The sequence below is a fragment of the Macaca fascicularis genome, chromosome 3, assembly GCF_037993035.2.
Source record: "Macaca fascicularis isolate 582-1 chromosome 3, T2T-MFA8v1.1".
Classification (NCBI taxonomy): Eukaryota; Metazoa; Chordata; class Mammalia; order Primates; family Cercopithecidae; genus Macaca; species Macaca fascicularis.
In genome coordinates, this window is record NC_088377.1 from 175744045 (window position 1) to 175771492 (window position 27448).

At 40.5% G+C, this 27448-nt stretch overlaps 1 protein-coding gene across 2 annotated transcripts in view; it reads left to right on the forward strand.

The window, feature by feature from the left end:
- LRGUK (leucine rich repeats and guanylate kinase domain containing) overlaps positions 1–27448 on the forward strand; it is a 129026-nt gene that overhangs the window by 76267 nt on the left and 25311 nt on the right. Inside the window, exon 16 of one of the 2 annotated variants that reach the window (XM_005550807.5) lies at positions 19438–19577. In XM_005550807.5, the coding sequence (XP_005550864.3) occupies positions 19438–19577 (140 nt within the window). Of the gene's footprint in view, positions 1–5499; positions 12015–19437; positions 19578–27448 lie in introns of those variants that run through there. The other variant, XM_045388333.3, reaches the window with a different exon arrangement.

Sequence of the window (27448 nt, forward strand, 5' to 3'; positions counted from 1 at the left end):
ATGGTTAAGATAGTCAATGTTGTATTATGTGTATTTTGCCACCATAGTAAATTTTAAAACTTTCCCTTGATGGACTGAACCCCATTCACACACTGCATATTGTGAAATGTTAACCCGAGACCCTGGCTGTTTTGCAAGTATGTTCAGCTTTGCATTTTAGCAGTTGTGACTTTTTGCCCAAATAGGATTTTGTTTACCAGGTTGCATCCTGCCAGACTGAGGCAGGGCAGGTCATGATCTTGCCAGACTTCAAATCAATGCTGTTTTGTAATTTTGCACACTTCTCCCAGGTTGAGGGCCCTGGTGTTTTGGAATGAGGTCAATGTGAAACTGGTAAAAATCAACAGATAATGGCTGAGAATTTCCTTCTCCATATGTCTATAGGAGATGAAGTGACCAGGGTATGACCTGCTGACTAGAATGTTCCTGGACAAAGTCTGACCTGTCTGAAAATAGACAGGAATGGAGGACTGGAGGACTATGCTCAGTCTACGAAGGGAGGATTGGGGGACATTAGATTAGGAGCGTGTCAGTGTATTTATCCAGCCCTGCTCGGAATCTCGGCACTGGGCGTTGGTTCTTTAGAAAGCCATCTCTATGGAGAAGGACTGTGTAGTGTACCTAATGAGGCTTCTGTAGCTCAGTAGAAGTTTCTCTTGAGGAAATCGGGCTCCCCTTGCCTTAATTCTTTGCTAATCAAGCAACCTTCTGATCTTTAATTTGGTCCCATCAGGTGGACCTGCTCCTGTGGAGGCTGTACCCTACGTTACTCACCCTGCCCTGATCCCTGAGCCAGGCTTGTCTCCATTGTAAATTAATTAATTGGTGTACTGGCTTTTAAATCAGCCTCTTGTGGGTTTGGATAAACATGAATCAGTCCCCCCTGAGCCTGACCAGCTCTGAGTCACTGAGAACAGTGTGTTTCTCAATCTGAGATTGCCACTAATTAGTGGGGCTTGAACAAGACTTTGCCTCAACAGCCAGTGAGAGTCCATCTCTGTATCTTTTCTTATTCTACAACTATCAGGAACACTGGCTATTGGGTGCAGTTGCCATTTGGTAAATTAATAGACCAGATAATGTGTGCATAGAAAAATAGACTTTGATTTTAACAGGTATAATGAAATTTTATTTATTTGGACTAATGAGGTCAGGCTTGGCTGATTTAATGAAAAGTGTGAATTACTGAATTTGTAAAAATGTGATAGCTTTCAGTTACATTTCATAACTGAAACTGAGCCATCTAGTTATTGACTAATAGAATTCCATCTTTAAAAGGTAGGTAGGCAGATTTGTAATTAATGTATCAAATCACTAGCCTCAAGGCCCCTTTGTTTTTTTGGCATGTTTAGTATTTTGAAATACAATGTGTTTTCTGAAGCCAACCACTTTATCTTATCTAGACAATTAATTTGCTGAGGAAGTTACTTTTTCCACTTGTGGGTTTAAGGATAAGCTTGCACATAAAGTAACATTGTAGAGGCCAGACATTATTCAAGTGAGTATCTAAAAAGTTCTAATGGCCATGGTCCTTATTAATACACATTTAATGATGTCTCTAGTGGGACAAGAAGGAGAGCCGATGTTCTTCCTGAGTCTCAGGGCTGTGAACAAGGTGCCAAGGAGTTGGGGCCAGATGTTTACAGGTTCAGTACACGAGAGTGGGGACAACCATAATTACCTTAAAACAAGTGTCAGTGTGTCTGGAGTTGGTTCCTGCAGGTGGGTTCGCGGTCTCGCTGACTTCGAGTAGAGCTGTGGACCTTAATGGTGAGTGTTACAGCCCTTAAAGATGGTACGGACCCAAAGAGTGAGGGGTAGCAAGGTTTATTGTGAAGAGCGAAAGGACAAAGTGTCCACGGCATGGAAGTGGACCCCAGTGGGTTGCCACTGCTGGTGGGGGTGGACAGCTTTTATTCCCTTATTTGTCCCCTCCCATGTTCCCTTTCTGTCCTATCAGAGTGCCCTTTTTTCAATCCTCCCTGCGATTGGCTACTTTTAGAATCCTGCCAATTGGTGCATTTTACAGAGCACTTATTGGTGTGTTTTACAATCCTCTTGTAAGACAGGAAAGTTCCCCAAGTCCCCACTTGACCCAGGAAGTCCAGCTGGCCTCACATCTCATCAGTACTCCCCAGGAAGGGACCCAGAGCCCCAGCAGAGTCACAGTCATGTGCCCAGCTGGTGCTTCACCTCATTGCTCCTGCTCTGAGCTGGGTCACTCTGATTTTAAGTTCTATAATTTAGATATATGTGTATAAACACATTACTCATATAAATGGGACCTCTAGAAATAAACAATAGTTTTAGTATAATGAATTTTTTAAAAAATAATTAAGCTGTCAAAAGGAAGAAATTGAAATAAAAAATATTTACGATTCTGTGAGACAGCTTTTCTGAGCAATTAGAAAACTGGACTAGAAATATGAAGCCTTGGTTTTCTATTCTAAATCTAACCAATAACCATTAACTTGATTGGAGAAATAATTTTGAGCTCCAATTTCTTAAAATAAAAACCTATATATAATGTCATGGTGCACTATTAGAATCTGGCTGTCCAGAGCTGAGGTTTTTCCCAATTGGATTAGGCATCAGTACAAACAGAAATCTTATGACCAACACCATTGTATTTCTTAAAGTGGTAATCCTGTATCAATGCAAACTGAAAATTATTCCCAGATATCTGAAGTAGTAATACATAGCTTTATGTTTTGTAATTTTACATTGCTAATTTTTAACTAAGAATACAAGCTGAATTTCTACTCTTAACAATGAGAATGGAACAGAGTGATAAAAGGAAGTGCAAGGTTTATCAGTTCTGAGTACAGCATCTTTCAGCCTGGACCCAGAAATGTCAACTTTCACCAATGGATGGATTAATTGAATTTTCACTTAATGCATGTATAAAATAGTAACTTTAGGTACACAGTGATCATAAACCCTTGAAATCTTCAGATATCCCCTTAATTTAAAATATATATTGACCAGGCCCGATGGCTCATGCCTGTAATCTCAGCACTTTGGGAGGCAGAGGCGGGCAGATCATGAGGTCAGGAGGTTGAGACCATCCTGGCCAACAAGGAGAAACCTAGTCTCTACTAAAAATACAAAAATTAGCTGGGTGTGGTGGTGTGTGCCTATAATCCCAGCTACTAGGGAGGCTGAGGCAGGAGAATTGCTTGAACCAGGGAGTCAGAAGTTGCAATGAGCTGATATCGCAGCACTGCACTCCAGCCTGGCGACAGAGTGAGACTCCATCTCAAAAAAAAATAAAATAAAATAAAATAAAAACTATATATATGTTATATATATGTTTATATATATGTTATATATATACACACACATCTTATTTTCCCTATTGTAATGTGAATAACATTTATTTCTAATACCCAAAAACTTAAAAAGCACAAATAAATAAAATAGTTTATATAAAATAAGGAAAAAACTATATTCACAACTCAGTATTAAGGGATGTCTTTCTTTCCATTTGTCTCTAAACAACCTACTTCTGGGATAGTTAGTGCTTCCAGTAAAGTTTTTAGAAAGCTGGACCAACTATCACCCTGAGTTCTTGCTATATAGATCATAAAATAAAATTATATTTGCAAATCATTATTCTGACTAATGGTAGAAAGAAATGATGATGGTTATGATGAGTCAAACAGAGGAGAACTGAGCAGTTGACTAGTCCATAAAGTTTCCCTTTATCTTTAATAAAAGGCCTGGTATGATTTGCCAAGTTATGTCAATTGTTAAATTGTAAAAGTAGGGAACACATCCTTGTATGTCTGATTACAGTAAACCAAGAGATTAAGGAGCAAAAGAAGCTTTAGCACAGGATTTCACTGTTCTGATATTTTTCTACCTTTTAAAATTACTTTTATATTTTGGTTAAAAAGCATACCATAACATAAAATTGTATGTTTTAAAATTTAACCATTTAAGTGTACAATTCAGTGGTACTAATTACATTCTCAGTGTTGTATAACCATCACCAATACGTGTTTCCAAAATTTGTCATTACCCCAAACAGAAACTCTATACCCATTAAACTGTTACTCCCCTCAACTCCTGGTAACTTCGAATCTACTTTCTTTTCTCTATGAGTTTGCCTATTCTTGATATTTTCACAGTTTAATTTTTCAATTTAACCCTGTTTCTTGTCCAAGCTAGTATTTCAGTTTATAGCTGTTATAAACTAGGGAGTTCCAAATGATGAACAGGACATCCCCTCAGAAACCACACCGAGGGATGCCTTTCTTTGCTCCCACCTGTCCCACCCTCTCCCTAGAGAACACCAGTTTGATAGGATGCAAAGGGTGCGTGTCCAGACTAGGGGCTCAGTGAGAACCCAGCAGTGCAAGCTCATCTGCGTCAGTGGAGGGGATCGGGGGCTGGGAGCCTGGTTTACCTCTGGGGAATGGATCACTCTGGGTCACCTCAGAGGTCTGATTTGGGTTGGAGTCTCTGAGTATCAGATCTCCCCCAAAGTGAGCTGAAACGAGCTTCTTCAAGGCTGTTCCAGGGTCAGATCTCCCCCAAAGTGAGCTGAAACTAGCTTCTTCAAGGCTGTTCCAGACTGGTGTACCACCTCTGACCACTCCACATTTCAGAGCTATGTCCTTAGGACTGGGGTAAGACGGTATTTGGGCCCCCAGAATCCATGTAGTGAACAAGTTCACTGAACGAGTGCCTGCTGGATGATGGCATCTGTGAGACTGTCCCAGAGATCAGTCATTCTGAGAACTTGGTGTCATGGTGAATGGAGGAGGACCCCCTCTCTGCAACACCAGCATTGCTAGTGGCCTCTGAGAGCCATTTTTGAAGGCAAGGTAGATGTGGAAGTCCAAGGGGAGGCCTGGGGATGTGAGTGGGGGGATAGCAGCCTGGATGGGGGTCCTCAGGAACAGCTGCTCTGAGCCATGGTGCCTTGTGATTCTGTCACGCTGATTCTTTCCTTCCTTCTTGCATTCATCACCCATATCCTCAGTTCCTGCCCCTTTGCCAGGTATTGGTGACCAGACATAACGCTTCACAGAGCTCACGGCTTATATAAGGGGGCTGCCGTTAAACAAGGAAACAAACCAGTGAGACTTCATCTGGCTTGGATGTGCATCCTCTAGTTTCTACCATCAAAAGCAGCACTGATACTCTAAGTTGGTATAAATTTAAAATCTCATTCACTTGGAAAATGTCTCACCACCCACAAACCTGGATGTAAATTTTGGTTCTGTGAATGAGAACCAGACATAAACCTCTTATGTTTATTCATTGAAGTTGATGTTTTCAGTTGACTAAAATTGTTCTAAGTTCCACAAAATAAGAGAATTATAGACACTTAGTATCTTCAAGGAGAAGGGAAGGTTTAGTTCTCCTATATGTGTAATTTTATTCCTTTCAAGGGCCTATGTGCATCTAATGGGGAAAAGATGTTTTTCTTATTAATTTCTAAGCAGTTAGTTAACTTCTGTTTATAGTCAACTTCTTTTTATATTAAAGCAGGAGCTCCCTCTAGCAAGAAGACTCTCTCTGGGGTACCAGCACACCTGGTTCCATCTCCCAGGCGCTTGGCAAAACTGCAAGCAGATGGCCAGATGACAGAGCATCTCTCTGGAATGCAAATTCATGCCAAGAACCTAGAAAATCAGAGCCTAACTCCTGCCCAGAACCAACCGCGGGCTCAGGATGGAGAAACCCATCAAAAAGAGCTTTCTCCTAACAGCCATCTCAATCCTGAGCCCCCTCAACACCTCAGTTCATCGGCACTGGGTCTTCCTCAGCAGGCCCAGGACCTATCCCTAAACCCGACAGAAGAGGATGTCCAACAATCACATCTTCCTCTAAAACAGATAGCCGCTGAGACAGATGTCCCCGAGGTGAAAGCCAGTGAGATGGGGCAGTCTCCCATCACCCCTACCCTGGCGCCTCCTGCGCACCCTTCCCCTCCCCTGTCCGGCGGCCCTCAGCCAGGCCAGGATGAGGAGTCAGGGGAGGCCCAGGTAACCCCCAGTGGCCCTCCTCTGTCTGAACCTCCACAGGCACCTGGCCCCACTCCCCTCAGCCCTCAGAGAATTCAGGATGAGGAAACTGAGTCAGACGAACATCTACCCAGCAGTTCCCACCATGATCCTCCAAAAGATTCTTCCCACCCTGAGGTGGTGCAGAAACTTGCTGGAGATTCTCAGCAAGCTCTGAAGGAGGAAACCTCCAAATCAGAAGCCATCCGGGTCAGTAAGCCTCACCCAGAACTGCCACATCCCCAAGACTTAGCAACAGATACCAAGCAGCCCCAGGCCTGGGAAGCCCCAGGGACCTTGCTCTCTAGAATCCGGCTGGCTCCCACTCGGCTGCCCCAGCCTCAGGTGCTGGCTCCCCTGCAGAGCAGGAGGCCCACACTCAAACTCCTATCGCCCAGCAGGGAAGAGGCTTTAGGAACAACCTCTGATCAAACCATGACTCCCTCTCCCAGGCCTCCACCAACCCGGGAAGCAGACACCAGTAAACTTCCTCCCATCAGCCCTCCGCACTCAAAACCACCACCAAATCTGAACCCCCAGGCAGCCCACAGTCCTCAGCAAGTCCAGGAAGAGAAGGTCAGTGAGGTGAAACTCCCTCTTATCAGTCCCCCCAGCCAGGAGCAAGCAGCACCGCGCATCCTCAGTCCCGCCCTGGAGGAGGCGGCTCAGAAAGTGAGACTCCCTCGCATTCCTGCTCCTCTCCCGGAGCCAGGGCTGCCCCAGAGCTCGGGGGCTCAGCCCGATCCAAGGCCTGCAAAGGAAAGGAAAGCTCCCCAAGCAGGCGGCTCCTCCAGGAGGAGGATTCCAGACATGCAGGCCTCACCCCACAACCAGGGGCCACTTCAGCAGACAGGGGTTAGGAAAAAAAAACTCCCCATCCAGAAAGGGACGGCTGGAGGACTGGCACCTCTGGAAGAGGCACCGCCTGGGAGCCACCAGCCAGCCTCGCAGCTAGAACCCCTCCGTCAGCCAGCTCCCGCCATGGTGCCCGACCGTCCCAACCCCAGCCCTTCTCTTGTTTCTTGTCTAAGCTAGTATTTCAGTGTATAACTGTTACAAACTCGGGAGATCCGAGCAACCAGAGAAGCAAATTCCATACACCAGAAATTCCTGAGCCCCCCCATGCCCAGTCATCACCTAGAGACCCCCAATTACAAGAAGATAAAAAACAACATAATTCCAGAAAAAGAGCCCATACCGACCTCCCCACAAATGACCTGCCTTGGAATGTAGATGTGTCCAAACCAGGGCCGTCTTGGAAGAGAGATTTTTAGAGGATTATCTCAAGAAAATAAAACTCCCGTCAACGGCGATCGGCCAGCTCAGAAGAGGCAGCCCTCACCCGGGAGACCCCTCCAGAGGGAAGAGGCCCCTGCGGAGTCACTACAGGATAGTTCAGCTCCTTGGAGCATCCAGGGAGAAAGGGACAGGTTCATCGAAAGGGCGGGTCTCAGAGGAGAGACATTGCTTCGCAACCCCCAGAGCAGGACAGTGAGCCTCCAACCCAGCAGCCTGTCAAAGACACACCAGCCCATCAGGGAGAGGTCAGGCCAGAGAGAGCTCTGTCCAAAGGCACAATGCACTTGATTCCAAGCAGCAAACCAAAGAGAAGCAAACCTGAAAACATGGGGCAGTGCCACAGGACAAAAGCCCCGTCACTCCCCAGAACCAGGTGTCTGCTGTGGAGCAGGGCAGCTGGAAGGGAAGATTGAACACCAGTGGCAGTCAGCGCACCAAGGTTTAAGCCATCCCTGGAGCCACCTGCTCATTAAGGTCTGGGAACCCCAAGGCAGTACTGTCAGAGAACGACCAGCTATGGCTGGGTGCTGTGAGTCTCCACACTGGCTTCCTCCTGAACCCATGGTCAGCATAGGTGGAGGGGCTGGTCAGTGCTGTCCAAACCTTGGATTCCTAGAAGGCAGCCAATCTGCACTCCTGTGCCTCTTCTGCTGTTGCTGTCACGCCTGGAAGAGCAGCTGTCCCAGAGGGATGCGGCTTGATCAGCTGCTGCCACCAAATTCAGCTGTTCTGGAAGGCTGGTGCCAGCAAGTAGCCTTTGTGTCCAGACACAAATCCAACCTGAGTTCCAACTCTGACTGAAGCAGGGCCATATTGCCATTAAGTTTTGTTCCCTGCATAAGGAAAATTCGCTTCTAGACTTCTAGAAAATCCTCTTATCCCTCTTGCATTATTGAGGAGTTCCAAAGCAAAAAGAACTCTTGAGACAGGAAGCCTTTGCTGTTCCTGGAGATTCCAAACCTACAGTTAACTTGTGGGAATCTTCTGTAGGGAAGAGGACATATTTTGCATGCGTGATGCTGTGATCAAATGCTTCAGATTTGTCTTGGCAATATGTTGCCTGAAACTTATTTTGCTTGAAATGTATTTCAAAATGAATACCTTCCTACTATCTCTGAATAGAAATCTCATGTAAATTAGCCCATGCCTTTATTATGCCAAACCATCTGGTTGAATCAATTAAAAGAATTAATGGGAGAACATTTAAGTGAATCAGTTGCTCGTTTATTCATACCATCAGGATTCTTTCGCTGGCAAATGATAGAAGTCCACTCTAAGCCAGCTTGTGTGACTCTATTAGAAGGGAGTAGGAGATTTCGTATGACCAAACTATGGGAAGGGCAGGGCTACAGCAGGTCTCAGGGAGACTGGGGGCCAGTTGTGGAACGTAACCAGGACTCTAGTCATCTCCTGGACTCTGGTCTAGGACTCTCACCACTTCTCATCTCTGTTTCTTTCTCCATGTTGGCTTCATTCTTTGGACTACAAATGACTCTTTCAGTTTCTGCACATGTCGGGGAACAAGGCCACCAGCAGCCCTCAAGCCCACATCTGATTTTACCTCTGGAAGCTCCCACTACTGTAAAGAGATTAATTTGAATGAATGTTCATTAATCCTAATCCAGAGAAAGTCTTGTTGGCCTAGCTTGGTTTAGGCACTCGTTCTCAAACCAATCTACTCTGGCAGGGACCAGGGTTACCTTTAGACATACCTATTGAACCAACTCCTATGTATGGACACTATACTCCACCCAAAAAGAGGATAATTGTGACCAAAACAGACAACCCAAGATGTGACTCTTAAAAAGCTACAGGATATCTATTGACCACTTACTGTGTACACAGCAGCATGCTAAACTGTGGTTGGTATCTCATATTTAAAAATGTAACTGATGATTAAATGCCTTTGTAAATGTATGTTATCTTACACAAAAGAGAGGTGTCTGAGAAACTATGAATTTCAAATGTTATTTCAAGGGCAGTAAAAGAAATTGATATTTTAGAAATCCAGGATATAGAAATCCCCTCTGGCAAAATGAAAAGCATATATAATGCCAGTAATTACCCTCTGATTTATCTGATTTGTCCATGATAAAAATAATACAGTAACTGTAGAAAACATATCATTTATTTCATTTATTTATTTTTACTAAAAGTGTGTTTATTTTTACTAAAAGTTCATTCATCCAACAAGCATTTATTGAGCACACCCTATGTGCCAGACACTGATGGTTGCTAGATAAGGTGAGGTGATGAGGATACTTCAAGAAGCTTTGTCTTTTATCAAGGGAGATAGATAAGAGGGTTCATTATATTAATAATGCCATGTGATTAGGGCAACTGAAGGCCCCACAGCGTGCTAGGCTATATTTTGCATCCTACAGACAGGAAAATCCATTTGTTAACTTTTCCAGACTGTCATAAGAATACCAAGGAAGGACACTGAATTTGGCCTGGGATACAAACATTGGATCAGGAAACACTTCAAAGAGAAGGTCAGCCTTCGGCTTAGTCTTTGCGGTTGCAGAATTAGTCAGCAGACTGATGGGGAGAGGAAGTTTTCTTAAGGAACCATGTATGCCTAAGCAGAGGCACGCGCAGGCATAGCATCTTCTAAGGACCCGAATGCCAGGAGAGGTGTAGGTCTATATAGATCCAAAGTCCCTTTTGTGCTACGCCAAAGAGCTTGGAAACTTGATCTTTAACAATGGGAGCCACTGAATTTGTATCTGAGAGGCATCTGTCTGGAGGGGGTATAGAGGATGAATTTGAGAAGAGCAATACAGGAAGCAGGAGGAGTGGCAGGGAAGTTATTGCTGTAGTCCAGAAAAGAAGTTAGGCCTGAAACAAGGCTGTGGGGTAGGAATTGTCAAATTAGGTAAATATTTAGCTTGGATGTCGGGGAGGGCAGATTGTGCAAGAGAGGAAGAAAATTAAGATAATTACTCATTTTCTATGAGGTGGGTGTGCAGCACTTTAGAGTTGTCCATGTCTCATTTAGGTGAAGAATTTCCAAATTTAAAATTACTTTTAGAAATGTATAATTTTCCTCTTTGGGCGCCTGTTTCTGAAGCTCCTGAAGGCATTTGTGGTTGCATTTCCATTAGGGTACAAAAGGGAAGTGATAAGCCAAATTTTTGTTATCACTTCTTTGTGTTTCTGTTATTGTTTTGGTAGTATACATTCCTAATGTCTTAGACTCAATGGAACTGGACAACATTTTCTTTGTGGTCGGAGGAAAGGAGTGGAAAAGAGTATCAACAAGAGGTCTTTAGTGCTATTATTGATTTTCTTGGTATAAGGGAAACCTCTGATTTTTACACATAGAATAACAATGTTTAAAATTTGCCATTTTCCATCTATATTTGCAAAGTTCCTATCATTCCCATTTGATATATTGTTCAGCAAGGTGATCTTTATAGGAGCAAAAAAACATTGTGGCTTATAGTTACTACGTTAGTAATACCATCTTTAACTCCTTTAAAGAAGACCGGCACCTAATATTCAAATCAATGGAGATAATAGTGCCTCTTGGCATGAAAGCCTTCCTCAAATATTTAAAGAGATAAATCAGTTATTTCCAAAACCTCAAAAGATAATTGAACAAAGGGCATGATTGGGAAATTCACAGAAGAGGAAATAAAAATGTCCAATGGATATGTCAAAACGTATTTAATCTCATTATAAGTTAAAACAGGATACTTTTTTTTTTGTACTGAATTGGCAGATGAAAAACAACTTAATGTCTACTGTTGGCGAGGCTGTGGGTAAAGGCACTTTCTATGTCTCAGGAGAGAAAGTCAATTGGCACAAGTTTTCTGGGACACGTTTTACAATTTTCTGTCAAAGCCTTAACATTTTGTATATCTTCAGTCTAGTAATGCGAATCTGACGATTATTGTAAGGAAATCGCTTATGTGCAGGGATGTTCATTGTAGTGTTTTTTTATGATAAAATCTAGAAATAATCTAGCTATCTAATGGGATTTTAGAAATAAGTTATGGTATAACTATATGCTGGAATGTTATGATGTCATTATAATCATGTCGTAGAAGAATATTTAATTGGAGGAAACTATTGCATAGCAAGTAGAAAGCAGGTTAAGGAGGTAGAGCCAGGATGGCTCTAGTTATTAGCTCTGGATTATGGATTCTGCATAATTTTTATTTTCCCATCTATGCTTTTTAGTATTTTTAAAAAATTTTTTACCATGACCTATGTTTATTCAGAAAAAGTTATATAGAATTAAATTTAAACACACACACACACACACACACACACTTTGAAGAACTGTCATGCGAAAGCAATAGCCTTACATTCTGTTTTGATTTGACATCATGAACTTTCTAAGAGTTAGAGGTGATTTGCAGAGGAACAGACTGACTTGCTCCAGAAGTTAGATGCTCTGTTATGGGAATCTTACAGAAAGTCTTCATATGTTGGGTGATTAGTTGGACTGGCTAAAATGTAAGGTTCATTTTATGATCTAAGATCCACTTACTGCAACTGGCTCCATTTGTTTGTTATGAGGAATCCTGTTTTATTAAATGTAGTGCTTAGTACTAGAAAATTACATGTACTTAGTATTCCTTAGATATGTGGCTTTCAAAGTTTTATTGACCAAGATCCATAATTAGAAGTATACATGTTACAATATCGTGACCCAGTAAACACATACATACCTGGCAAAAAAAAAAAAAAAAAGTGTCATAAAACACCCTTACTATGGTGATAGATGACTGATATTTTCTATGGTGCTGAATTTCAATTTTTAATATTCTGGTCGTGGCCTCCTAAATTGATTTCACAATTTTGTTTGCAACCTGCAGTTTGGAAAACACTGCACTGAGTGCCCTAGAGCTTTGCTTTGATGTTGTCCTTACTTGGAGGCCTGTTACCAGACTGCCCCCCTGCTCTGGTTGCCTTCAAGTGAGGTTGGATGGGTTGACATCATTTATACTGAATTCTGCTCTGGGACAAGGATCTGGTGTATTGGCAGTTATGTTCTTTTTCAGTGTTGGGGCTCAGGATAAGATACATCCAAAATTCATATGCATACATTTTATATAGAGCTTTTTTTTTTTTTTTTTAAAGGCACTTCAGAACAATCTTGATCAGCTTACTTCCTTGCCTTTTGCTCCATGACAAGTCTGAAAATCATCTAATTACCATAAAAGATCCACCAATTTCCACTTCAGATAATTGCACTATTTATATAGTATGTAGCACAGTGTGTCTGTAAATGAATTTAATTGCGTAGTCCAATTTGAAAGACATAATTCTAGAAATCACTTTTCTGTATTGACCAGGCATTCAGAGAAGAGGATAAGAACGGCCTAACCATTTCTGTGTTGATGACAGATAAATGGTGTTACAAGATCAAACCTCTAATCTTAAAACTGATTATGAGAGTGCAGTCATGATTTGCAAAAGCTGAAGACCTTTTATTACAGATTGTAACCTTAGAAATTCATGATTGCAGGTAACACTAAAATTCAAAATAATCCTTGAAAATTCCAGTTGCATTACAATCTAGCCATGTGACCTTGGGCAAGTTTCAGAGTTCTCATGTATAAAATGGAGGTAATAATAGTACCTACCTCAGTGTTTTTAGGGGGATTAAATGAGTTAGTATACTGGAAACCACCCAGAACAATATCTAGCTCACAGTAAGTGCTTCTATGAGTAGTGTGTGTTCATATTAACATGAAAGCAGCAAAAATGTTTGCATTTCCTGTTCATTGAAAGATGATGACACTGTTCAAGCTGGGTGGAAATATTTGGTAAATGAGATGGTCTTTGTGGAAATCCTTTTTTAAAAATGTGACAACCTTGATTTAATTTAGGAATGTAAGATTAGAGTAATATTGGAAAGAAATTGTAGTTGAGCAAAATATTACGAAGACCAAGAGGTTTGTCAATGGGCATTCATAGGGAGCATTGCAGTTTGGAGAAGTGAGTAGGGAAACATCAGTTCTGAGATTATTATGAATGTCCATGTGATCCACACATGAAAGACCTGTAGTAACACCTGGCACATAGTACATGCTCAATAAATGCTATCTATTATTTTTACTATGATTTCATTATTGATAAAATCAAGATCATTTATATTCTGGGTTTCAGATTGGTTAGATAGTGAATGCTGTCAAGTCACTGGTCCAGATAGTAGATATTTTATTTTCTCTTTGAGACTCAGTTGAGACAAAGACCAGCTTCTACAATTACCAGATCTATACCCCCTCGGTGTCCTAGGATAAAAATAGAAAAGCAAAGTGAAGAAAGACAGAGAATGTTTTTGCTGGAGAAAGTGACCAATGAAGTAACATCTTTGAAAAAGATGTTATTCTTGAAGGATAAGCCCTTAGCAATCAAAGATCATGCTTAGGGTGTGGGATTGGGTGGAAATCCCATCAGAAATACAGTTATTTGAACATGTTAGTAGAAGGAAAGGAAGTCTTTAGTGTGTATTGAAGCTTCCTGATGATGTATATCCTGTTTTCTGCCAGTCATTGCTACCCTTTTCCTCTTTTCTTTCCCAAATTCTTCTATATTAATGCAGATCGTATGTAGCAAGTTTTCACTCTTGAAATTTACCTGTTCTATGTGTTTTACTTCTTTAAAGTGTCAACTAACTACTTCATTATATACTCATCCTTTTTTTTTGTTTTTTTTTGGAATTCTGGGCCTTATTGCTCTATGTTTTAATTGGAACATTCTTGATGCAAGGCCCAAATATTGACCTATTAGTTCACCTCCACTGAAGACATTACAATGTATGAAGTTTACTGGAAAAGAACATTTTTGTACTTTATTTGCTCTTATGAATGTAAATGTGTATGTTTTCCTTTTTCTTGATATAGAAGTTGTTTTTGTTTAACTATTTCTTTGATTAGACACTCAAGAATATAGCACTTCACTGTTAGCATAGTTTAATAAATGTATTCACTTTACCTTATATAACGTGACTACAACATTAGTACTGTATTTCCTTGGACTTATGTTAGTTTTCTACTCTAAAAGTTTATTTTGCTATGGAAAATTATCATGGATACTATGCAAAATTATTATTTTTCTAGTTGATATTATTCTTTTCTTAGAAGCACAGATAGACAAGACTTTTAAGATGTAATTCTGTCCTAGAAAAATAGCTTCTTTTGCCACCTTTAGTTTTGTGATAGCACTTCCTAATAAACTAAACTTTTGTCTTAATTTTCCACTACAAATTATCTATCATATTAAAAATATTTAAAATTTGATAGCAGATTATTGTGTTTTCTTTTAAGCTCTTTTTTGTGATTACATATTTCAGTATCAAGACTTATAGAGATTTTAACTTTACAGGTATTTACATCATATGTATATATGCATTTAATCATTGTAGGTATGAATAATTCTTGTTAGTTTTCCTTTTTTTTTTTTTTTTAAAGAAAAACCCTTGCTATATGGTTTTGTTGTTGTTGTTGTTGTTGTTGTTTTTAGATGGAGTCCAGCCTGGAGGACTCCCAGGCTGGAGTCTAGAGTGCGGTGGCACGATCTCAGCTCACTGCAACCTCCACCTCCCGGGTTCAAGTGATTCTCCTGCCTCAGCCTCCCGAGTACCTGGGATTACAGGCACATGCCACCATGTTCAGCTAATATTTATAGTTTTAGTAGAGACGGAGTTTCACCATGTTGGCCAGGCTGGTCTCAAACTCCTGACCTCAAGTGATCCGCCTGCCTCAGCCTCCCAAAGTGCTGGGATTACAAAGCCCCATTTGAGTGGGGGAAAAAAATAAGTGATTCTGAAGTCGTCTGTGCATCTGAGGACTTTTTTTTTTTTTTTTAAATTAAAGCCTGTTTCCAAGTCATCCATTTCTAAGTGCTTTCAAAGAGAGATCAGCTCTAGTGTTGATACATTTTTTTTTTTTGCAAGGTTTTATTTAAATGTCAAAAGCTCAAAAGCTCATATTGAAAAGTAATCAGTCATATTTTTGGACAGGAGAATGACTAAATTGCCTTGCTATATAAGAAATCTTATTAATGTAGAAACACTTGTCATTAAAATAGAGATTTTGTTTTTCAAAATATTTATAATCTGACCCCCAAATGGTAAGTTCATCACTAATTATTGACCTGGCTACATGCCTGTGATACCAGATCATCAACATCTTCTATTTTTAACTTTCCTTAATGCAGTAAATGGCCCTATTTAGTCTGTTTGATGATATAATGTTAAATATACGTACAAATCTTTTATTCTTAGGTACATGGCCTCTACTGCTTTTGGTGTTTAGTTTGGATTTTATGCTTATTCTTTTAAAATGTTTTATACAAATATTATTTTAATTTGTTTGACTTCAAAAGAGTATGTCTAACATAAAAGATCTAAGCCATTTAGAATTAATTTGAAATGTGGTTCCAGTTGTTCCAGATACTTCATTTACATTTTCCTGCATTTGTAATGATACTAATCCATAAAATAACTTTAAAAATCTGCCTTGGATCATTAAATTCATTTATGCTTCATTGCAGGTATTTAAAGAAATTTAACTAGCATATATACTGAAGAACTTGGTTCTTTTTGTGGACTGTAAAGTAGTTTATATATATTTAAAATGTTGCCTCAAGGTTGACTTTAATTTAGATAGCTTGAATAAAATCACATTAAGAAAATTTGTTGCATGGTGTTCTAACATTGGTAATTATGGTTTTCTCCTTAAATTGGGAAGTAAGCTCTTTTGTCCATTGATGTATTAAGACATTAGACAATATATTAAGAACTGTATGAAACTCTTTATTATAGGAGTTCAAGTCGTTAAAGTGGTAGTATTACAATGTAGTTTAATAGTAATCTAAACACATTATCTTTACCCAGAATGTTTTGTTGCTGAGAAATCACTAAGACATTAAATTATTGGAATTACAGCTGCATTGTGTCATCAGATGGAACTTGACTTGTTTACACCACAGTACAGACAGCTTATGTCTTAGAAAACTGGAAAAAGGAACCCGGACACAAAAACTATATTTTGAATAAACTTTTATATATTATGTAGGATCTATTCTATGGAAATTATTTCAGTGAATATAGCTTTTATTTCTTTAAATTCTATCTTATTGATATGGTTCCAGTTCATCTAGTCTTTTTCCTAATGCTCTGTACTTAGAGTGACATCAACAGGACAAGGGGTTTTTTCCAAAAGATAAATAAGCACAGGATGCGCCTCCTTCCTCTCTCTCTCTCTCTCTCTCTCTCTGTTTCTGCCTCAGCCACACTGAGTTCTTTACTGTGATGCAGTTATGTTAAGGATACATCTACGTTCTTATACCAGCCACTTTTCCGGTCTCACATAGTTTCCCCCAGATGTTTGAATGCGGTTCTTCTTTATGCCTTTTAGTATGTGTTCAGATGTCACCACCTTAGGTGGACTTCCTCTGACCACCATGCCATCTCTCATGCTGTCCCCTCATCCGGCTTTCTGTTTCTTCATCACACTTGTCATTACCTGACGTTATTTAATGTGTTATTTGTCTGACTCCAATATTAGCATGTAATCCCCACAGGTCACGAACTTTTATTTACTGCTATATCCCCAGCATCCAGAGCAACAGCCAGCACATAGCAGGTGCACAATAAATGTGGGTCAAGTGACTTTTATCACAGAGGTTCAACAGAGAATGCTTCTGCATACAGTCGTTTCATTTTATCGCTTTGTGATTAAACACAGTTTCTTTAATATTCCTTTGTAGATTGTTCTATTACCTGAAATTCTTTGGATATAGTCCTCACCCATTTGTTGCATCTGTTCAAGCTCCCTTTCTCAAGACAGGGCCTAGGTGGAACTTTAGACTTCGTTACCATGATTAAATACTTGTACTTGTCTGCAACAACTTTAACCTTGTGTTATTGGTTTGGGATTGCCACACAATTTGGGTGAAGTTCAAGTTCGGATTCCAAACCAAAGTAGAGTCTGATTTCCCACAGGTGTTTCTATCATCTGGTTAAGTAAGAATCTGTCCCCAGACAAAGCCCCTACGTCTGTGGACTGACATTTCCAGATACCCCTTTTCCAACTTGTCACCTTTTCAAACAGTGCAGGTCTCCTCCTCCTCCTCCTTCTTCTCCTTCTTCTCCTCCTCCTTCTCATTCTCCTTCTCCTTCTTTTCCTCTCCTCCTTCTTTTCCTCCCTCCCCTCCTCCCTTCTTCCTCCTCCCTCCCCTTCTCCCTTCTTCCTCCTCCCTTCTTCCTGCTCCTTCTTCTTCTTTTCATTTTTTTTTTTTTTTGGTCGTCGTTGTTTTGAGGCAGGGTCTCACTCTGTCACCCAGGCTGGAGTGCAGTGGCAGAATCATGGCTCACTGCAGCCTCTACCTCCTGATCTCAAGTGATCCTCCTACCTTAGCCTCCCAATTAGCTGGGATAACAGGCATACACCACCACATCAGGCTAATTTTTGTATTTTTTGTAGAGAAGTAGTTTCACCCTGTCGGCCAGGCTGGTCTCAAACTCCTGGGCTCAAGTGTTCCGCCAATCTCGGCCTCCCAAAGTGCTGGGATGACAGGTGTGAGCCATCGTACCTGGCCAAGTCAGGTCTTGTATGCCAAGCATGCAGGGACTGTGGCTTCCCCTCTCAGACCACGTGTTCAAACCTCAGCCCCCGATGCCCTCTGACCTCTTAGCATCAATTCCCACTCCTCTGACTTCGAGCCTTCACTACACTTGTAGTATCTAGAAAATTTTCTTTCTTGGTTTCTGCCTTACTATGTATTAAAAACAAAACAAGTTTATGTTATACATTAGTGTTTTTCTCATCTTTGGGTGGGGGTAGTTTTCCGCTTCTGCTCAGTCCATCGTATTGACTGAAGGTACATGTGGATATCGTTTATTTTAGCAACTTTAAAAGCAACACTACTGAAAGCGTTGATGCTCCCATATAGCCAAAGCTATTTACTCCTAGCCCCTCTGTGAATGAGCAGTAATACAAATATATACAGTATTCTGTTTTTTTTTTGTTTTGTTTTTTTTTTTTTTTTTGAGACGGAGTCTCGCGCTGTCACCCAGGCTGGAGTGCAGTGGCCGGATCTCAGCTCACTGCAAGCTCCGCCTCCCGGGTTCACGCCATTCTCCTGCCTCAGCCTCCCGAGTAGCTGGGACTACAGGCGCCCGCCACCTCGCCCGGCTAGTTTTTTGTATTTTTTAGTAGAGACGGGGTTTCACCGTGTTAGCCAGGATGGTCTCGATCTCCTGATCTCGTGATCCGCCCGTCTTGGCCTCCCAAAGTGCTGGGATTACAGGCTTGAGCCACCGCGCCCGGCCGATACAGTATTCTTATATGCTAGGTCTCTGAACATTCTAACATCTTAAAGGAAATATTAGATATTATTTATGAATAAATTCTGTTAAACAGTGGCCTCAGGCTGGGCACAGTGGCTCACGCCTATAATCCCAGCACTTTGGGAGGCTGAGGCAGGCGGATCACGAGGTCAGGAGATCGAGACCATCCTGGCTAACACGGTGAAACCCCATCTCTACTAAAAATACAAAAAATTAACTGGGCGTGGTGGTGGGTACCTGTAGTCCCAGCTACTCAGGAGGCTGAGGCAGGAGAATGGCGTGAACCTGGGAGGTGGAGCTTGCAGTGAGCTGAGATCACACCACTGCACTCCAGCCTGGGTGACAGAGTGAGACTCCTTCTCAAAAAAAGCCAAAAAACAAAAACAGTGGCCTCATCATTCTATTCTATTTCAAAGCCTCTTAGCATTGCATAGTTTATTTTCCTTTTAGCCTCTTGGACTTTCATCAAATGAAAAGTCATAAGGGTAATTTTTCAATTAACTATCTAAAAGCCACTGTTTTTGACATGGTTTACTTCTTTTGATTCTATTTATAAGCCTGAATTGATTAAGTATTGGGTATATTCAGAGGATATATCTATTACGTGTTACAGACTGACTTTATTATTGTGAGTTATTATTTTATTGTAAGATATATTTTTATTTTATTTTAAAGTTGAAATGCACAGACTTTAAGTATCTAGCTTGTTATGTTTGGGCAAATAAAAATATAAAACATTTCTATCCCTTCAGAAATTTCCTTTATATTATGCCTTTTATTTTAAACCCTATTTTTTTCTCCTACCAGATGGTAAGACATCCCACCTGAAATCTGAAGTGCATCCTACAAAGTATAGTTCTTCGAATATTGGTGATTTCCTGCATTCTACAGACAGAAACTACCTTGTTAAATTATGGACCAAACTTTCAGCCAAAAAAACACCAGCGGTAAGGGAGGGATAGAAGCGGGGAAGCAACAACTGGGCTCTACACAATGTCAGACAAAGAGAGGATTTAATATTTTGAGACTAATAGATTTCCCCAAAATTATTCTCTCGCTAGTGTCAGCTGAAGACAGGGTGTTGCCTCTTTGTACATCCCTGAGAACAGACACTGGTTCTAAAAGTAGAATATTCAGTATCAGATTCTGTGAGTACCTTTCTCCCGGGCTCCCAGTGAAAATTCTGACGTTCAAATCTTCCATTTAGTAAGAACAGAAAAGCATTACAAGAAAATTAATGCAGTGAAAGATGTATTCCAAGGGAAAACTTGTTGCTAGGGTATAAATTTGAGTATTCTTGGGCCAAGCCTGAAAAGTGAGTCCACTCAAAGATTCCGTGTTTTATAACTTAGCACTTCTTAAACCCGTCGCGTCGCTTAGTCCCAACTTAATTCTTTGAAAGTTTTGAGAAAGCAGCACGCACAGGAGTATTGAATGCAAAATTGGCACGGCATTCAGATTAGGTCATACTTGTTTTCCATCTGTAATCATTTTTATGTGATGATCTGGGAATACAGAGACTTACTTGCAATTGCAATTTGCTGCAGAAGCAACAGAACTTTTTGTTTTGGTTGTCAGTTCCTTGTTTGTGTTTCCTTAAGGCTAGCCTGTTTTTTGTTGTTGTTGATTTTTTTTTTTTTTTTTTTTTAGACAGAGTTTTGCCCTTGTTGCCAGGCTGGAGTGCAATGGTGTAATCTCCACTCACTGCAGCCTCCGCCTCCTAGGTTCAAGTGCTTCTCCTGCCTCAGCCTCCCGAGTAGCTGAGATTACAGGCATGCACCACCAAACCTAGCTAATTTTGTATTTTTAGTAGAGATGGGGTTTCTCCGTGTTGGTCAGGCTGGTCTCGAACTCCCAACCTCAGGTGATTGGCCTGCCTCAGCCTCCCAAAGTGCTGGGATGACAGGTGTGAGCCACCACGCCCCACCAAGGATAGCCTGTTCTAAACAAATAGTTGCATCAAGTCAGAACCATTGGCAGTGTTCAGTGCCAATGGTTCAGTGGTCAAAAGAATCAGACTGATTACTGATTACTTCAGGCAAAAAGTCTCAGGCTGGGGCATATACAGATATAGTATAGCTATATACAGTTTACTCTTACTGAGTCATAATAGTTTTGAGTGTTCTAGGTGCAAGAAACAGTATCTCTGCTTCTATTTCCTGCCTGTGGTGGCCCTCTCTCTCCTGGCTGGTCTCTTCCACTCGCCCACAGACTTTGCTCCCACTAGCTTGAGCACGCTCTCATGTGCCATCCAGCCCTGACTGTCCAGGCCTCTTGGTTCTGTGCTCATTCTTCCCAGCAACTTCCTTCCATCTCTTTAATTCAAGTTGCTGAAGGCAGGGGAATCTACCCAACCCAGCTTGAGTTTTCAAGCCATGCCGTGGAGGTCATATTAGCCTGCCTGTCTGGTCACCTGTGGCAGGGCAGAAGGCATGACCTGTGGCTTAGGCTGTGGCTTCTTAGAGGCAGCAGGGGGTAAGTCGGCGTGCACTAAACATCTATAAATAAGATGAATTTGTTCCATGATACTGAGTGTAGGAAACTCGTATTTATCCAAAATTAATTAAATCTGGGATTGTTCCCATCCCACTAGGATTTGTGGGAAATCAAATGTCATTAGAAATGTGGATCACTCCCCATATTTGGATTAAGCTTAAGAATCCTGAGGGTTCCACCATCCTGGGAAATTGCAAAAGGGCGTCTAGCTTAATAACCACCATGGTTACCATGGACATGCTTCTTATCTAAGGCACTAAATCCCATTCTGAGCCAGTGGCCCTGGTATTCTCCATATCCTACCTTTTCCTACTATTAGTAGCTTTTTTCTTTTATTTTTTTATTTTGTAGAGACAGGGTCTTCACATGTTGCATAGGCTGGCCTTGAACTCCTGGCCCCAAGTGATCGTCTCTCTTCAGCCTCCCAAAGTGCTGGAATTACAGGCATGAGTCAATGAGCCCAACTAACTAGTAGGTTTTTTCCTAATACCTACCCCTGACATCTTGCTATACCTGGGGTAATGGGTGGAAGTCAACAGGTAAGGCTCCCTCTACATGAGGAACCTATCACTCTCCGTCCTTCTGGTCCTGGGAAATCCACCTCTTTCCAGATCAGTCCACAGCTTTCTCTTCTGCCCTTGGTATTCCAGCCTTCTTGGATGGTGTGGCTTGATGCTTCTTGGACTTTCAAATACAGCATCAGTGTTTTAATGTTCCCTTGGGACATGGAAATCCAGAGTGCAAACCTTCAGGCCACTAAATCCTGTCCACCTATTTATTCCTTAGTGTTAAGCCTGCGCCCTGACAATCAGAGGCAGCCCATTTCCCAGGTGAGCTGTCCCGACGCACAGCTGGATTCACACTCATAGGCAGAAGCACACACCACTGACTTGCACCCCACTTCCACTTAATGGGTATTCATGGTTTATTTAAATGTGTTCGGAGATCACGTCCTTTGCAGGAACATGGAGGCCATTGTCCTTAGCAAACTAATGCAGGATCAGAAAATCAAGCACCACATGTTCTCACTTATCAATGATGAGGACACATGGACACATAGAAGGGAACAGCACACACTGGGATCTTCAGAGGGTGGAGGGTGGGAGGAGGGAGATGATCAGCAAAAATAACTAATGGATACTAGGCTTGATAACTGGATGATGAAATAATCTGTACAACAAATCCCCATGACACAAGTTCACCTAACAAACCTGCACATATACCCCTGAACTTAAAATAAAAGTTAAAAAAAAAAAAAGTCCAATCTAAATATCACCTGTTAGAAAATAGTGGGGCCTAATTAAAGAGAGTGCTGGTCGGCTGGGAGCAGTCCTCACGCCTGTAATCCAAGTACTTTGGGAGGCTGAGTCGGGCGGATCATGAGGTCAAGAGATCGAGACCATCCTGGCTAACATGGTGAAACCCTGTCTGTACTAAAAATATAAAACATTAGCCAGGTGTGGTGGCGTGTGCTTGTGGTCCTCGCTATTCAGGAAGCTGAGGCAGGAGAATCGCTTGAACCCAGGAGGCTGAGGTTGCAGTGAGTGGAGATTGCGCCACTGCACTCTAGCCTGGGCAAGAGTGAAACTCCGTCTCAAAAAAAAAAAAAAAAAAAAAAAAAAAAAAGCGCTGGTCAAGGGCAATAAGGTACTAAGGGGTGGGGACAAGGGAACAGAACTGGAAAAAAACAACAACAACAAAAAACAAAAACCCACTCTGTGCTCTTAACTGTGATTCAGTTCTAACGTTTTAATATAAAATGAAGACAGTATGGGGAAACCGGAGAGAGGATAAAAAATCTGTGAGAGTGGAAGGGGCCACCCTGGTGATGACTGATGGGGGAAAGGACCGATATCCCAGGCCACCTGTTACTGGAAAGAGTTTCATGAAGTTTGACACCGGATTGCTCCTTGCCTGCAGTGCCCCTCCCCGAGAAACTGAGCAGCCCCCATAATCCATAGCATCTGGAAGCCTGTGTGGAGCCTGTGTTGTGTCCAGTGTCAGCACTGTGGCATTTACTGACCCCCGATGGTAGTAATTTGCAGAGCCCTGAGGTTCTGATGCCTGTGCCTCTCAGTGCTAGTAGTTTAGGTGGAAATACAAATGTAACAAGGTAGTTTCATAGAAAAGCAAATCAAACCCCCTCAGAACTAACAGATTCACTCTTACGAAATTAGGGCAAATGTAATAACTGAATTGCTCTTGTCATATGTATGGGTGAATTCACCTAAGATTATGTTTGGTGCCTCATTTTTCTTTTAAAGATTATGGATTCAGTGCTCTTGGAATTTGCAAGTATTTATCCCATTTTAGGAGATCTCATGGGTTGTTAACCTTTTGCACAGCTGGTATAATGCTGCAAAACAAGCAATATACCTTTTTAAGACCATCACAACAGAAGTTTCAGTGAGACATTATGACGTGTGTTAGAGAACATACATTGCCTTTACGCAGCATTTATAATTTAGAAAGAGCTTTTGTGTAGGATGTCTCACATACCCCTCACTGCAACCCGAAGGAGAAGATGTTGTTTTTCTTCTCTTGCCTTCCCAAGGTAAATTTCCATGTCTTTTTGGAACTTTTTAGTGGATGGAAGAAAGTAATTGCAGCTGCCTTTGTCAAAAAACTTTATCTTAAATTATCCAAAAGAAAAAAGGCATTTTTGTGCTTTTTGGTGTCTTAAGTGTACATTTAATGTATTTATATTTTCTTTTGCAAACTATTAAGAGGGCTTTGACAGTGATGGACAAGGTAGCAATTCCCATCTCTGTGTGTGTGTGTGTGTGTTTCTGTTTCTGGTTCTGTTTCTCTGAAGCACCATTCTCACTTATGTCAAAGATTGCATTCTTTCTCTCCTGCTCGAATCCACCTCAAAACTCACTGTGTACATGAGGCCTTGTCCATACTGCTTCTGTAATCTAATATTCTCTCTTCCCTTGGCCATTGCGTGCAGTGACATGTGTGTGAGCTGTGATTACAAAATAACGAGGCTGGTTTTGTGTATGTCTTAAGGAACCAGTCTTATTTCTTGGTAGTCACATATGGCACATGTCATAACTAGCTGGGTAAGTACATGTTTATGTGTGTATTTGGTCTATGTTCATGTCTATTTCCATTTAACTACTGGCTTCTTGACCCATTTTTCTTGACCCAAGAGGAAAAATGCACTAACTTTTGAATCAATGTGACAGCCTTGCCATCTACTGGGTGATCTTACAAAAGCCACTCATCTGCTATGAGATGCCATTTCCTCTTCTGTAAAGTACATACAGAGAAATAATAATACCTATCTTACAATGTCATGGTGTCAAATCCATATGAAACTTCTTTGTAAATGATTGACTACAGAACAAATGTTGTCGCTATGGCGGTGATGATAGGCAGGGAGTGAGGAAGGGCTCAGGCCCTCATCTGTACTTCTTTATATTCAAGAACAGCAGCTCTCCTTTGGGGGATCATCGGCATCCCCGTGTCACCAAGAACCTTCAGATACCTGAAAAGTGGTTAATTGAACTTCTGCTTCCACTAAAGGCAGACCTGGTAATTTGGAGTACCCTTCTTGCTGAGAACAGCTAGAAAATCTGGATTAAAAAAATATCTACTTGAAGGGATTAGAGAATAAACATAAGAGAAAGTTTATCTGGCCAGGAATTAGGGGAGGATGATCCTGAGAGGTGAACCTGGTACCAGAGGGCACTTACTCCTGTGGACCTTTGCTAATTGAGGTAGACATGGCTGAAGGCTGACTTGACACTTTGAGAGTCTTGTGGAACTAGGACAATAACATCAAATATGAGGTCCATCAAGGAGGTAAACTTAGTGAATGATGCTTTCTTTAGGTTGGTAACCAAAGGGCTGCAACCTTGGAGTAAAGGTGAACAAAAAGTAGTCAGGACTTCATAGGAGCCACAGTTAAAGTACTCTTATTCCTGAAATTATATTCAAAAGATCCCAGATGTCCCTAGGTCCATGGCAGAAAAAATATATATAAATAATGTTGTAAATACACTGTCTAATGCATAATGAAAAATAACTAGGCACATAAGGACATGGGAAAACTTGAACTAAAAATAACAGAATCCCCAGATGATAGAAACAGGCCTACAAGAGCCTCCAGATTTTAAATACATATTTTGAAGCCTTCAAGCATCGATGTTATCAAAGCAAGACTTTAATGTGACTGTATTTATAATGTCCAAGATATAAGACAAAAATATAAATTTCAGCAAAAGTGGAGACAATAAAAACTAACTAAATGGAAATGGTAAAAACCTGGGGGAAAACAGTAACTGAAATTGATACCCCATTAGACACAGCTAAAGAGAGAATTAATAGACTGAAAAGTTGATAAGAAAAATAAATCTTAGAAACATAAGATGGGAAATACAGTGGAAGAGTGAGTAAGAGACATAAAGCAAATGTGAGAAGTTCTAACATGTGTTATTGAATCCTAAAAGGAGAGAAGAAATGGAACAGAAACAAGATTTGAAGAGATAATGGTTGAAACTTTATGGTCCTGATAAAAGTCATCAAGCCATAGATTAAATAAATCTTAAAAACCCAACTTAGACACATATTTGTTTTGAAATCATATTGTACTAACATTAAAAACAAAGGAAAACATCTAAAGAGCAGTCATAGGGGATAAAATTACTTTCAAAAAAGTAATATTAGGTTAACAGCTGACTTTCCAAAAGATATCATGAAAGGAAGAAGACAGAGAATATCTTTAAAGTGATAAATTATTGCCAACCTAGAATTTTGTACCCAGTGAATACATCATTCAAAAATGAAGGTGAATTAAAGGTATTTCCAGACAAAGAAACAGGATTTGTCACAGGAAGCCTACATGAAAGGAAACACTAGAGAATTTTCTTTTGGCAGAATGAAAATGATTTCAGATAGACAGCGTCATAGATAGAGAAAAAAATGAAGAACAAGACAAAGGGTAATACAGGAGTAAATCTGCAATACATGAGTAAATCTAAAGGGTTGTTGACTGTATAAAACAGCAATGGCTTTAACAATATATAGAATTAAAATGTATAAAATTAAAATATGTGGAATGAAGGGAAAAATGTAAATGTATTTAATACCGCTGAACTGTACACCTACAAATGGTAAAGACAGTAAATTATATGTGTATATTTTACCTCAATAAAAAAGTTTAATTAAAATATAAAAATTAAAAATAAAACTAAATTTATGACAACAATTATAGTAAGTCAAGAAGGATATAAATGGAGATGAAATGTTTTAGAATCCTTGCATTTGAAGTCTAAGAAGAGGGTAACTATAATAATATCAGATTATCAGATTTTGATGAGTCAAGAAAATATTTTAATCTCTAGGATGATACTAAAAGAAGATTAGGAAATGTATTTTTTTAGTCTAATTGGGGGAAGGAGTAGAATAATAAATAAATAATTCAACATGGTATCAGAGGTCATAGCCAGTGCAATAAAGCATAAACAAGAAATAAATGGTGTAAAGCTTGAAAATAGTTAATAAATGCATTTGACAAGATTATTAGAAACATAAAACATATAAAAATAAATTTCTACCTAATAGCAATAATTTTAAATATATTTAATTTTTAAAAAATATATATTCAGGGTGAGTGCGGTGACCTACGTCTGTAATCCCAGCACTTTGGGAGGCTGAGATGAGAGGATCACTTGATGTCAGGAGTTTGAAACCAGCCTGGCTAACATGGTGAAACCCCATCTCTACTAAAAATACAAAAATTAGCCAGGCGTAGTGGCACATGTCTGTAGTCCCAGCTACATGGGAGGCTGGGGCATGAGAATCACTTGAACCTGGGAGACTAGAGGTTGCAGTGAGCTGAGATCACACCACTGCGCTCCAGTCTGGGTGACAGAGGGAGACTCTGTCTCAAAAAACAAACACACACACACACACACACACACACACACACACACATATTCGGTAACATCCAGAGTGTCAAATATTTAAAAACAAATTAATAAAAGGTGTGCAATGCTTCTACTCAGAAAAATGTAAAACACATTTTCTAGAAAAATTAAAGACCTAAAAAGTGGAGAGATAGACCATGTTTATGGATTGCATGGCTCCATATTATACAAATGTCTGCTTTCTTCAACTAGGTCTATACATTCAAAGCAATCCAGTCAAAAACATTCTCACATTTTTGTGGAAATTAATAATCTGATTTTAATATGTATCTGAAAATGCTGGTATCACCACTAAAATAGACAAGTAAAATAAATAACAGCCCAGAAATAGATCCATGCACACATGGAAAGCTGATTTATGAAAAAAGTGACACTGCTGAGCAGTA